At 42.3% G+C, this 13694-nt stretch overlaps 1 protein-coding gene across 2 annotated transcripts in view; it reads left to right on the top strand.

The window, feature by feature from the left end:
* CHSY1 (chondroitin sulfate synthase 1) overlaps positions 1 to 13187 on the top strand; it is a 30390-nt gene extending 17203 nt beyond the window's left edge. For both annotated transcript variants that reach the window (XM_069985361.1, XM_069985370.1), the window contains exon 3: positions 9879 to 13187. In XM_069985361.1, coding sequence (XP_069841462.1) covers positions 9879 to 11471 — 1593 coding nt within the window. In that variant the 3' untranslated portion in view covers positions 11472 to 13187. The remainder of the gene's footprint in view (positions 1 to 9878) is intronic.
* The last annotated feature ends 507 nt before the right edge of the window (positions 13188 to 13694 follow it).

Genomic DNA, 13694 nt, shown 5'->3' with positions numbered 1-13694 from the left:
TGATATAGACTATATCTTGCTATGGCAATAAGCTTGCATTGGGCATCATTAGCTATATACTACAGCAAGCGGTGCAACAATCTATAGTGTATATATTCCTGAAAATCTGGGATTGGGTATCCTCCATACACAGTGATGCCACTTGCCCCTCGTGACTATTACACGTATGTTTTATTAGATCCCCTCAGACATTAACCCTGCTGTTGCACATAAAGGGTCTTTCATTGGATAATATTTTTGCTACTTGTGAGAAATCATTGCTTTATACAGTGAACGGCCTATAAAACCGAGCGCATGACCGTGCCAACTCTCTTCTCTTTCCTCTGCCGTGTGTTCTCCAGGTCGTCTCGATGCCAAGTCTGCTGACAGGCTGGCACACAGATAACAAATGTGGATTTTTGTTACTTTTATTTCATTGTTCAGGAAGCTTAGTGTAACAATACATAAAGTATTCTTTCCAGCCCATCAACATTTCTATAAGCTTCTTAACTGCGCAAATATTCCAGTCTCGCTGAGCCGCTTAACAAAGAGCCAATTCATATAATTCATTTGTGCCAGCTTGCAGGCAGGTAATTGATAGGGCATCTTTCTTGTGTAAGCACACTATCTCTTCCAGAAGGCACTTGTGTGCAGGGTAATGCTATACCTGCTTGGGGCCCATGCATCTGTCTGTGCACCATGTGCTATGGATGCCTGCATGGTGAGGGCCCATAGTGAAGCTAAACATTGCAGGAAATCTGCAAATTCCTACATATCCAGATACTAACTGCATGTAGGGCTAAATCTAAAAACACAAGCCCACCTTAGACTTCATTTGCTCTTGGCCCCGTGCACCGCACATTGGATGGGCAGACCTAGCAGTTATGGTATAGGTTATGGCATACTTGCTATTGGCAGCCCCCACCGTGCACATTTTAGCATTGAACATGACTTACAGAATGTTACATCAGTGAAGAAGCAGAGCGGCTTGTGTGTTCTCTATGCTGCTCAGTTAAAAAAAAAAAAAAGAAAAAAACAGTGTGATCTGGATCCAATGCATTTCAGGAACAACGCGGGCCTGTGTTATAATCCAGAACTGTCATATTGTGTTCCTGAAAGTCCATGTTGAATGCTTCAGATCTAAATGGCTTGTGTTAATCATGCAAGTTTATAAAGAAGCTGCTTTCATTGTGTGTGTGTGTGTGTGTGTGTGTGTGTCTTCCCTGGCCTTATATTGTAAATAGGCATTGGGGGGGGGGGGTAGTCAATGGCTGAGACTTGTAACTAAGCACCAGCTGTCTGTCCAGTCTTATTTACATGAACTATAAAGTCCTCTTACAAGTTCCTTCATCTGACTCGCTGAGTCCCAGGAGCCAGGTATTCAGAGCAGCAGATTTCCCACCTATGGGAGTTTCTGGCTCAACACCCCTTCTCTTGTTATAGCATATGCCTCCCCCATAGTGCTGGTGGGGGCTGGTTCTCTGCGGCCTGCCAGATGTTACATGCGAGTCGATGAAGTTTGTAACTTCTCAGTTGTAGACCGCTAGTAAATGCTGTGGATTTATGGCCTGCTGCTGTGTGTTTTGGGGGACGTCAGCTGCACCATGTTGCCTTGTATGATCTCTTTTCTCCAGAAGTCATTCTCTTCCAGGTTGGACTTGTTGTAGCTTCTTCACAGTCCACAGGTCCCTTTGTATGCTGTGACTACGTTATGCATGTCACTTTGCTGTCATTGTACCTAAAAGCCGCGATCTTGACTCTGGTAAGAGTTATTGGTGAAATCCTCCTTTCAGATTGAAGTGTTTGCTGACTGTCACTCCATTGATACACATGACGCAGTTTACCTTCCTACATGAAAGCTTTCACAATCGCTCGAGTTCACTTCCTGGCAGCTGATAACTGCTTGAACCATCTCGAGTATCTTCCGAGTGACTAATGATTGTTATATAGCTCGCTGCCTCATGTCTCTGATCTCAGCTTTTTCCATCCTAAAGTTGCAACACACCATTCTTTATTATCTGTATGTTTCCAAAATGTAGGGACCTAAAGAGAGGTCATTTTAATAGGGTGGGGGGACCAATGTCCTAATGTATACTTAATATATGCTGACAGTTTAGCTTGGCAACTGAGGCAACATCTCGAGTGTCTTGGTACTTCTCTACTGCATACATATTCTCTACTGCATACATATCCTCATCAGGTAGCGGGATTGTAACTTTAAGTAGGGTAGAGAAGAGGTTAAAGCTGTGCAGCTAGGACTTGTTCTCTCCCCCCGAGTACACACAGACAGCGATTTGCCCTCCTCCTTCTTCCACAGCTTCATAGTTTCTAAATTGATCACAAGTCTGGTAATGTTCCTTGGCCTTATCCCGCCAACTACTTCCAAGATTCTGAGAGCTAAACTGCTGATGACTTGGGATTTTCTGACAGACCGCAGCCAGGTTAATAATGGGCAGTGATGTCAGAGCGCTGATGCAGGGGAGCCTCCATTTATCTGCAGACATGGCCGTCACGCTCCAGCATAGATGGCAATGACTGTGTGACCTGTAATAGAAGTCCTATACGGGCGGGCAGCTTGTGTAAATAACCTACCATTACTTCGGGCATTGTTCTGTAGTGGGCAGCGTGGGCCGTGCCCTTTGGGTCTTGTAAGTGATTGCAGTGTAATGTGATGACTGTATTATATGGTGTATGAATATAGCTCCTTTACAATAGTCTGGAGGAATCTATTCTCCCACCTGTTATGGTTGCAACAATGGGAATAAATGTCACAAGAGGGAACTGGAAAAACCTCAGATTAGAATTCATCATTTTTATTTATTCCTCATTTTTATTTGTTCCTATCTGGTGGATACATTCAGGATCATTTATCCTTCATAAACTTCTGATCATTACTTCAGGATTAATAACCATAGAAGAGATTTCTTTTACAGCAGTGTTAATGTAGCACCAGTGGTCCTATCTGAACTACAACTCCCAGAATGGTCTGAGCAGTAAATTCACAATTAAGATGAGGGGACAGGTTGGGAATGCAGGTCTGACAACCACTAGATTTACATGATGGGATTTGTAATTTTGCTGTAGAGCCGCAGACTATAGCGCCTTCACCAGTTCCCCAGTCTGTCTCTAGCTGTTCCATCATGAAAACCTAGTGCTCAGACCAGTGTTCTCGAATACGTGCATGTTAATGTTGTGCTTAGACCATTATTATCCAACCTTTGGCTCTCCAGCTGTTGCAAAATCACAACCCCACCATGTAATTGTAGCACATCCTGGTCGGATGTCAGGGCATGATGGGAATTGTACTTTTTGCAACGGCTGGGAGGGCCTCAGGTTCGGTAGTGGCTCGGATATATGTAATGATCCTCAGGGAGCCCTTAGAATGGGTCCTGCTTTACATGAAATACCTGCAAGGTGCTTTCCTACATTGCTCCTCTGCTCTGTCTCATTGAAGCACTATGAAATGAGGAAAATGATTGTGTTACTTAGTTTCAGATCACGCAGAAATCCTGAGCACTTCCCTTTGGCAGCCTTACATCACAGGCCTGTTATTACTTAGTGATGTGTTTAGGGAAGCAGATGATTTCTTCATGTGCCGGTCAGCAGGCCAAGACTTGCTCCGACAAGGAGTCATTAGCTGCTTGGTTCTGTCATTGACAAGTCATGGATGGTTCACCTGGATGCTGTATGCAGTGTCTTTTGCTTGTGCTGTCTCTGTACAGTAACATTCTGTGGTGACAGATATTCACTGGTGAATCGATTCCCCCAGGAACCACTCCTGCAAGACCAGGATAATTTTCTTTTTTTTTTTTTTTTTGTCTAGCAGCCTCACGTTGCTGCATTTTATAGCTTTTTCCAGTCCTGCTTATGTCTGTCCTGTGGTTGGCGTTCTTCTTCTTCACATCCTGCCTCTGTGACTATTTGCATATTCCTATCAGACGTAAAGCAGTAACTTTCTGTACTGTACTTGCCTAGAGCTGCAGTGTCCATCTCATCGCCTTCTGTGGATTACCTGGCAAATATTGCTCATATAGTTCCCTTTTTGACTGTGTCTCAATAGAAAGAAATACATAAATTTTTATTAGTGTTTTTTAATAGGCTGTCGAGCTGATGGCTTCTGTTCTCTGCCCATAGTCTAGTCTCGCTCATCCACCCTTTTCTTTCCTATTTGGCATAAAACATGTTAAAGGCCACAGCCAGGAAAAATTTACAGGCCACGTGAAATCACCTCATATTCCCTAGTCAAATGCAGGGTTCTCTAGGTGCGGTTTGTAATACAAGATTTCCTATTAGAATGCTCTCTACCTATTGGCATGAGTATATGTGGTGCGATGGCAACCCCAATGTCTAATCTAAAATAGAACTCCTTTACTGTACATGAATTTGTTCCTTATGTTTATCCGTCCCCTCCTAGTGCTATGAAAGTGGAAACCAGGAGCTGATGTGTAATGCCATAAGTGGTGGTGACTTATGAAGGATTTGTAGAGTTGACAGGAAATGAGAGGTTTCCCTTCTGAGGTCTAAAAATGCCCATACACCTTTTTAATAGTTGTCAGATGAAACCACTCCCCATATACACGTGTATCCTCTTGGTGGAGCTTGCATTTGATCTAAATGGGGAGCGGTAGGATAGATGCTGCCAGACAGCTCACCAGGGAGGCCACACGGCTCGGACATTGAGCTGCGCCGTCCCCATGCACTGCTTTATTCCCTTCATTGAAACCATATTTGGCAATTTCGTGTTTTGGAGTTGCTAAGCACCTTGGACAACTTACGTGAGTCTACTCTTTAGGAACATGTAGATAATAGCCCAAGCGCTTCATAGAACCACCTCTAATTCCATAGGACGGTCTGGGATGGCCGCTCCTGACCAGAGGCTCTAAAGGAATGTTAATTGTAGGACAGAACCCTAAAAATACATGTGATTGTCCTCCCACGGCTCACAACTCAGAATGAATGAAAGGCCGACCGGAGTCTATGAATTTATCTAGAAAACCTCAATCCCAGCTGTTGGGCTGGAGTTTTCTATTTCCAGTGCACAATCCAAGCCCTATTCTTGGGCCATAGCCGTAATTGTCTAAGGCCAGCAACACAGATGCTTTGGCGCAAGAGATGGCAAACGTTAGTCTGCAAACACAGGCTTAATTCACAGAGCTCTTCATTGTGGCCGGGGTTTTGTTCCTGGGCGGATGGAGAACCATATTTTGAATACATAATCTCATCCTTGGTGAAGACTTTTGAAGCCTCTCGTCTATGTCTAGATGTATTGCAAACGAGATGTCTTACTATCTTCCCAGTTAACTATTTCAGGACAGCTAGCAGGACAGTAGTTTTCTGAACCAACCCCAGTTGCCTTTTATATAATAAGGTTTCATGTATGAAAGGCTATTTTCTGGATTAGGTGTCCCTTTTAAAGCATAACTCCTTCAAGATGTTCCTTTAGCAACATTTTGTCTGTGAAAGGCATCTCGAGACTTAAGGTAAGAAGTGTAGCCAGGCTCCTGGTCATGGAACAGATGGTTCATTCTGCAGGGATAGCACGGCTGATTCCTGTGTCTGGCTGGCAGCTTGTCACCATGGAAAAGTTAATATCTTCCAGTTTCCTCAATCGGTGTCTCTTGGATAGTTCTTGAAAAGCCATGCCTCAAGATGGATCCCATAGGTTTTCCTGCAGGACTCGATACGTGACATATTTGCAGAATAAGCTGGTGCTATTTAAAGGAGATTTTATTATACCGTCATTCAGCAACACCTGACGCTGCAGCATTTTAGTGATGCCCTGTAGCGTCATATCGCTTCATTGTCTTAACTCCCCTGGTTCATAGACATCTGATCGTCTTATGAAGTGGTCAGTATTAAGGCAGACAGATGTACAATAAATACATTAGAAGCCCTGCTTTTGCTGGAGGGAGGGCTTGTGGTATAGCCGCTTCCGCTCTCATGACAACTTGCCCTTCTTACAGGGGAACCATAGCTTGGAGTTCCCATTTGTTTTTGTTTTTTTATGTAAGTCCATTGTAATATCCTGCATTTATTTTAATATCCTGCAGAATTGTATTTGCAAACATAATAGACTTGCTTTCTCTCAGCTGGATACAAAGCACTAAAGGGTACAAGTTACGAAGAGACTCCCATATTGTGAACAGACGCCTGGCCGGGGCTTTCCTGTTGGCTCTTCTGTATGTTCTCTTCTGCCTTTCATCTTCTACATGATGCCCTCCGCATGGCTTCACCCCCACCTGGACTAGTCCACCTGCTCTTTTCTTATGCAGCATCTTTTAGTGTAATTCATATGAACGGTGAGACGCTTCTGCAGCTCGGCACGTGGCACTGTTTTTAAAAGAAAGCAGCCAAGTTTTTCTAATCCTCTTTACAAGAAAATTAAAGCTGTCTCTGGCTGCACTATGGGAATATGATGTGTTTATGGTACACCAATTGCTAGTCTTTCAAGCCTTCACAAATGGTGTGTAGCGTCCAGTATAAGGAGGATTGGCTCCTTATACCTACTATATTTCATCACTTTCACTTCCCGAACATGGGGTCTTATCTTATTATTAAACATTTCTATTAGCCAAAGCTTCTGGAAGACCTGACACTTTTTATATGTTGCACAGACGGCTCATTGATTGGTGGAATACTAAATACTCCCTGTGGCGGCGCAGTAGGACAGCTAAGCTCCTGAATCCCCCGGAGAGACCCCATGGATCTGTGATCCACTTATTGCCTTGTACCTAATTGAGATTGTCCATTTGTTAAATCTTCCTTATTCCACTCTGTCCCTTGGGGTAAGTGTACATTGTAACCTCTTGTACCAGTGTCTTAATGATGCCTCGTGGGCTCAGCCTGGCAAGCATTAGAGACCTGACCTACAGAAACAAGAACTGTGGTATTAATAGTGTATAGATCTACTTATAGAGGGACACAATAGGGTTAGAGCTTCCCCTTGACATTCATTGCAACTCCTATAGTAGGGGCAGTATATGGTATATGTGGCGTATTGCACAGGTTTTTCCTAGACATGGTTAAACATGGCCTACTGTAAACCTCAGTACATTCACTGCCACTTATCCATCTGCAAACCTTCATTTATGTACAGCTGTCCAGCCTCAAGTGCTTGTCTGCCTTTTCTTGAGCCTGTAGGCAATGCCTTGTGGTTGGGTATTGGTCACTAAAACGTGCTGTTCTGCCTTTAGAAAGCGAAACGTTTGTCCTCCTTTTTAATTATGTGTATGTGAAGCTTATTACAGGCATTCTCAGAAAGGGCTTTCTATACCTAGCATTATACAGAGATACAGTCCCTTGGTGACATCTCACTTCTGTGCCACATCATCGCTTTCTCCTCCGTTGAGTTTTTCCCTGGCATCGGCCACATTGCAGCAGCGCATTTCCTGTGTAGCCAGCCAGTCCTTTTCTATTTATTGCCTTTTTTTGGATTCTTTTTGCTCTGAGACATTTGTCTTGTGTCTATGAAGTGGTTTAGGTGAAATCTGTTGTCAAATCTTCCATTGTAGGGATAGGCCAGGATTGGAGTAGCATCAGTTTGCTTTCTCAGAAACCTGTTGTGTGGGGGCAGCCATTTCTCTGGACTCTGTGGTGGCAATGACCATTGAAACCTAAAGGGTGGGATTTACTAGAAGTAGCATTTCATATGTGCCCATGGAAAATAATAACTCCTTCTTACACTGGGTAGATGGATAAATCCTGTAATGTTTGGTATACACTTACACACTGTCAGATCTGTTACCTAGAATGACCTGCGCTGGAACATAAAGCTCGGCAGCCCCCAGTGTCAGACACTCCGCCCAGTACTAGAGTGCCTGACTATATTATACCAGCTGTACACTGGCTGCTGTTGGCTTTGGCAGATCTCTGCTGGTGCCGGTCACTGGGCACAAGTCTGCTGCTTCTACTCGCCATAACACTGCCCTTGTTTACAGCGCCCGTGGCTTCGCGGGTCAGCAGCTCTGGATGGGTTTCCACTTGTTGTTGTGGGGTGTGCCGTTTACTTATGAGGCTTCATCCATGTAAATATAACCTTTCAGCTGTATAATTATATATGCTGTGGCTGCCATTAATTTTTATAATGATATAATGTTTTGCAGGTGCCCTCTGGCATGTAAAATAGTTGCGTTTGTATGCAATACTGAAATATCAAGTAGCAATAAATCACTCACAGTTGGGGTCTTAAACATGGGCATCTGTGGCACAACGCCCAATAAAATGGATAACTTCTATGTAGAATAAGAGCAGCGAATCCTATGTACATAAGCTAAAAAAAATCTTACATGTATTGATGATGGAAATAGAACGATTCCCAGGGTATTCCTGTAATTCACTTAGTAACAGAGTCCTGATCACTCGGTGATAAGTGTATCTGAACGTCTATCAGAAGTGATGAGCTAGGAGCTGTACACATTGCTTGCACTTATCCATTGATAACTCATTGAACACAGGCCTTGTCTATGATATGTTACGTTCAGTCCTAGTGTGCAGTACAATCTGTGACTGATGAAATCCTTCGGGACTCTCTGCAGGCTGGAGGCCAGCTCCTATATAAACGGGCCTTCTTTTTAGCCCGTTTTACCCGATGCGATCGACTCTGCCTGGCAGGAGCGTGTCTTCAGTAAAGCTCAGCAACACAACACACGCTCTTTAGTTGGAATTTTGGATGGTGTCCAGTAAAGTCCACAACAGCTGTACCACAAACATTCCTCCTCTAATGGATGAGGGGCTTCACAGCGTTTACAGGTCCTGGGTAAACATTAGTGGAGAAGGCTTGGTGTGGAAGATCTCTATGACTTCATTGAGGGCCTGTATATGTAGATAATACTTCCTTGCCCCTGTTATTGTAGAGTTTTAGACCTCCAAAACTATATATCTAAGAAGTTTACAATAGATGGATTTTATTTGTCCATTGTATTACTTCTAAAGGTTCCTGCAGCTAGCGCATGCCTGCGATGTGTACAGGGTGACCAAAGCATGGTTTCTACATGGGCGGCCGTGTGACGGACGAGATTGTCATGTGGAACGAAGTTTATTTGTAAATATTTTAGAGTGGAAGGGAAAATGTATGAAGTCTTTTGTCTCCGTAGTAACATTTCAGAAAATCTTCTGGTGTGTGTATTGGCATGCTCATCACTGCGGCAAAGCTTGCCTGCTTCTTAAAGGTTTTTTTTCCCATGTTCTGAACCGGACGCAATGCCACCCAGGGAAACTTGGCACTATGGCGGTATTCTAGCATTGTGTCCCCTTTATTATGATCAGTGGGGTTACTAGAGGTTGTACCATATGGCATATCGTAGCTGTGTACCGTCAGATGCCCTTTAAATAACTGGGACCAAGGCAATAGGCTGAAATCTGTCCAGTCCTGATCTGTTGTGCGAACAATATATACTGTAGTGTAAAGTCCACTTTAATGCATGTTACTGGGTTTAATAAATCTTTTGCTGTCAGTATACAACCACCCTTCCCCCATAGTTAAGTAGTTTGACACTCACATTCTTGTCTTTTTCCTGACTTAGGAATTTGTTGTATCCCCCCCCCCCCCCCCTCACTCTGTACTGTCCCTATCACTACTACTTCCCATGTTCATAATGAATCCGTTTTAGCATGTATGTCTTGTCTTTGCATTTTAGATTCCTTACATTCCTACAATAGCTTAACATTACATACGGCTTAGCTTTCTTGTCTAACACTAGAAGAACAGGTGATAAGCTGAGGTTTTGTTTTGTGCATTTATAGCCACTTTAGTGTACTTGGTGTGACGTGAAGCCAAGAAAAGTAGCCGTATAGTTTTTCATATGTGATTATGGACTTTGCTGTATTGCATTCATTTAAATCCATGTGAACGTGTTAAATAGAAAGTACTGGAAACTTAAGATGTCGTCTTTCTTTTACAGATGCAGCAATTGTTTTATGAGAATTATGAACAGAACAAAAAGGGCTATATCCGAGACCTTCATAACAGCAAGATTCATCGAGCCATCACCCTACACCCTAATAAGAATCCCCCCTACCAGTATCGTCTACACAGTTACATGCTGAGTCGTAAAATTGCCGAGCTACGTTATCGCACCATTCAGCTCCACCGGGAAATTGTCCTTATGAGTAAATACAGCAGCACAGAGATTCACAAAGATGACTTGCAGCTAGGAATGGCTCCCTCTTTCATGAGATACCAGCCACGCCAACGGGAAGAGATCTTGGAATGGGAGTTTCTCACTGGCAAATATCTGTATTCTGCCGCAGATGGACAACCTCCTAGGCGTGGGATGGATGCTTCACAGAAAGAAGCTCTTGATGATATAGTGATGCAAGTTATGGAAATGATCAATGCAAATGCCAAAACACGTGGACGTATTATTGACTTTAAAGAGATTCAGTATGGGTACCGCAGACTCAATCCATTGTACGGAGCAGAGTATGTTTTAGATTTGCTCTTGCTGTACAAAAAGCATAAGGGCAAGAAAATGACCGTACCTGTGAGGAGACATGCCTACCTCCAACAAACATTCAGCAAGATTCAGTTCATGGAGCACGAAGAGATTGATCCTAAAGAGCTAGCGAATAGAATTAACCAAGATTCTGGTTCTTTGTCATTTCTTTCCAATTCCCTTAAAATGCTTGTCCCATTCCAACTTACCTCCTCTAAGGTTGAACACAAAGAGCCCAAAGAAAAGAAAGTCAACATCCTGGTTCCATTGTCTGGTCGCTATGAGATGTTCAGTAGGTTTATGGCCAACTTTGAAAAGGCTTGCCTCATTCCCAACCAAAATGTGAAGCTCGTCATCTTACTCTTTAATTCTGATGCCAACCCTGACAAGGAAAAACAAGTGGATCTTATGAGGGATTATCGGGTTAAATATCCAAAGGCTGACATGCAGATCCTATCGGTGACTGGGGAGTTCTCCAGAGCCCTGGCCCTAGAGGTTGGATCTGCTCAGTTTACCAATGACTCTTTGCTCTTCTTCTGTGATGTTGATCTCATATTCACTACAGAGTTCCTTCAGCGCTGTAGGTCAAACACCATCCTAGGCCAACAAATATATTTTCCGATTATCTTTAGCCAGTATGACCCTAAGATTGTCTATGGCGGAAAGGTTCCCAGTGACAACCATTACGCGTTTACACAGAAAACTGGCTTCTGGAGAAACTATGGCTTTGGCATTACCTGTGTCCATAAAGGAGACCTTATTCATGCTGGAGGTTTTGACGTTTCTATTCAGGGGTGGGGATTGGAGGATGTGGACCTGTTTAATAAAGTGGTACAAGCTGGTTTAAAGACTTTTAGGAGTCAGGAGGTGGGTGTGGTCCACATACACCATCCTGTGTTTTGTGATCCCAATCTTGATCCTAAACAGTACAAAATGTGTGTGGGATCCAAAGCATCGACTCATGGTTCTACCCAGCGGCTTGCTGAACTTTGGCTGGAGAAAAATGACCCTATGTTTGGAAAAACAATTCACACAAATGACTCTGTGAGGACAGCCTAATAAGCCAGCACAGCTGGCACCGAATGAACCTTTCATAGCCATCTAATTTATTTTTTGATTTTTTTTTTTTTTTTTTTTTTTTGTTTATAGTTAAGGCAATAATATAGTTTTGTTAAAATGTAGAAATGAGCAAATCTACAGTAGGAACGAAGCAAGGCACTTTGTTCCTATCTGCATTCTGCTTTGGAGTCTACGCCACTCCTCTCCGGCTGCTTGGAAAAGATAGATCTAGTCCTAGAAACTTCTCCCAGTTTCCCAGGACTGGATCAATCTTTTCCCAGCACCTGGGCAGGAGTGGCACAGAGTGGAGCAAACTTCAAAACCCTGCACCCTGATGGGCAAAATGCAGACAGGAACTAAGTGTTTTGATTCGTTCCTACTAGAACTTCACTCATTTCTATTGAAATGTTTTATAAAGTTTCGTGAATGAGCATTTTGGACAAAATGAAATGTGATCAGTATTTGCCTTTCAACCATTGCAATATAACTTGAACAGTTTTGCGATCAAATCCATGTATTCTCACATTCCATGATGCCTAGTTTTTCTAGTTTACGCCATATCCTAATGCAAACAAGTCGGTGTGAATAGAAGGCCCTGCACTGTACCTGGTGATTTTTGTTTGCGCCCCCTAAAGATCTTTTTTGTTTTGTACTTGATGCCATTAGTATAGGATCTGTCTGGTACAATATGATTGTGACTGTAAAGATTTATGTTTGAAAGGCTTGTCTGAAGCAAGGCATTCCTGTTTTTATTTTAAGTTTAGCATCTGAACTCCAACTTGGGTGCAAGTTTAGAATTTTATTTTTTTATGAAACGTACACCAAATATTTAGATATGCAATGATTTTTTTTTTTTTAATTTCCCCTTAAAAAAATCGTGATTTTTGTTTGTGTTTTTCAAATTTTGTTTTTATATTTTTATTTTTTCTTTTGAATGTCTTGATGGTTAAGAGTTTGTTTAAAAAAAAAAAAAGCAAAAAAAAAAAGCCATAGCAGTATTTTTCTTCCTGTGTTGGTTTACAAAAAACGTTCTCAGTTCAGTGAACGACACTTTTTGCTGGTTTTGGGAAGGCCATGGTACACTGCAGGATCTGTGTGTACAGACTCAAGTAGTCTGCAAAATCCTTATGCCATTACAACCATCTAATGTGTCCTTAATGTTATTACTGGAATGTTGCCACCTTAGCAGCTCCTGATGTGTTAGTATTTTAAGTTTTTCATGACCAAATGCTTGCACATTCCCAACATCTCACCTTGTCAGTCGAAACATTAGAAATGTCTTGGTTTTTTTTACAATGTGCCTTACCTCTATTTTGTGTGACACTCCTCATCTTTCTCCACTCTCTCCACTCTATTGTTTTGCTTGATCCTCTGCTCCTCCAGACCCTAAGAAGACCGGTTCATCGGGTATCACTTACCAAGTTGGAATGTATTTAAGAATCAACAGAAGATTTCATGAAATTATTATTTTTTTTACTCTTTAAATTGGAAGTTTCTCCGTGCCTTAATGTCATCCTCTCTCCTTGTGAAAGGGGACAGTGCAATGGATACAAGGCGCTGACGTCTGTACCAAATGGAAGATAGAAGCTCTCCAGCTCTGGGTCTTCAGGTCTCCTTCTCGTACAATTTTTGTTATTGGTGGGAGCGATATGGACGCTGTTTTAAATTATTGGGTTTTATTTTAATAAGATTTTTTTTTTTTCCTCTTTGTCACTGTGTGTTTTTTGATTTGATAAAATGTTAAATAAAAAAACGAATCTAAGTTTTTATGTACTTTTGTTAATCACGGTCAGGTTTCCAATTATACCAATATAATCCAAGGCTATGATCAACCCAGATACTGAGCAAACATTGCTCAACTTAAATCCCCTTGCACTGGTTTGTGGCTATTAGGATGTGCTGTGTTCAGCTTTTTTTTTTTTTTTTTTCCATGCAGTTCATATACTTCAGCTTCCTTTACTACTAATCTTGCCATTGCCTATACACCTTCAATAACTATCGACCAACAGGTATCTCTCTAAAATAAAGGCTCCTATCTCCTCGGATTTTATCCTGACAGCTGACATTACTATTAAGATTTTAGGTTTAAACTAGAGATGAGCGAACCTTGAGCATGCTCGAGTCGATCCGAACCCGAACTTTCGGCACTTGATTAGCGGTGGCTGCTGAAGTTGGATAAAGCCCTAAGGCTATGTGGAAATCGTGGATATAGTCATTGGCTGT

This window comes from Dendropsophus ebraccatus, chromosome 1, assembly GCF_027789765.1.
Source record: "Dendropsophus ebraccatus isolate aDenEbr1 chromosome 1, aDenEbr1.pat, whole genome shotgun sequence".
NCBI lineage: Eukaryota > Metazoa > Chordata > Amphibia > Anura > Hylidae > Dendropsophus > Dendropsophus ebraccatus.
Note: the sequence above shows the minus strand (reverse complement) of the source record. Positions and strands in the feature narration are given on the sequence as shown.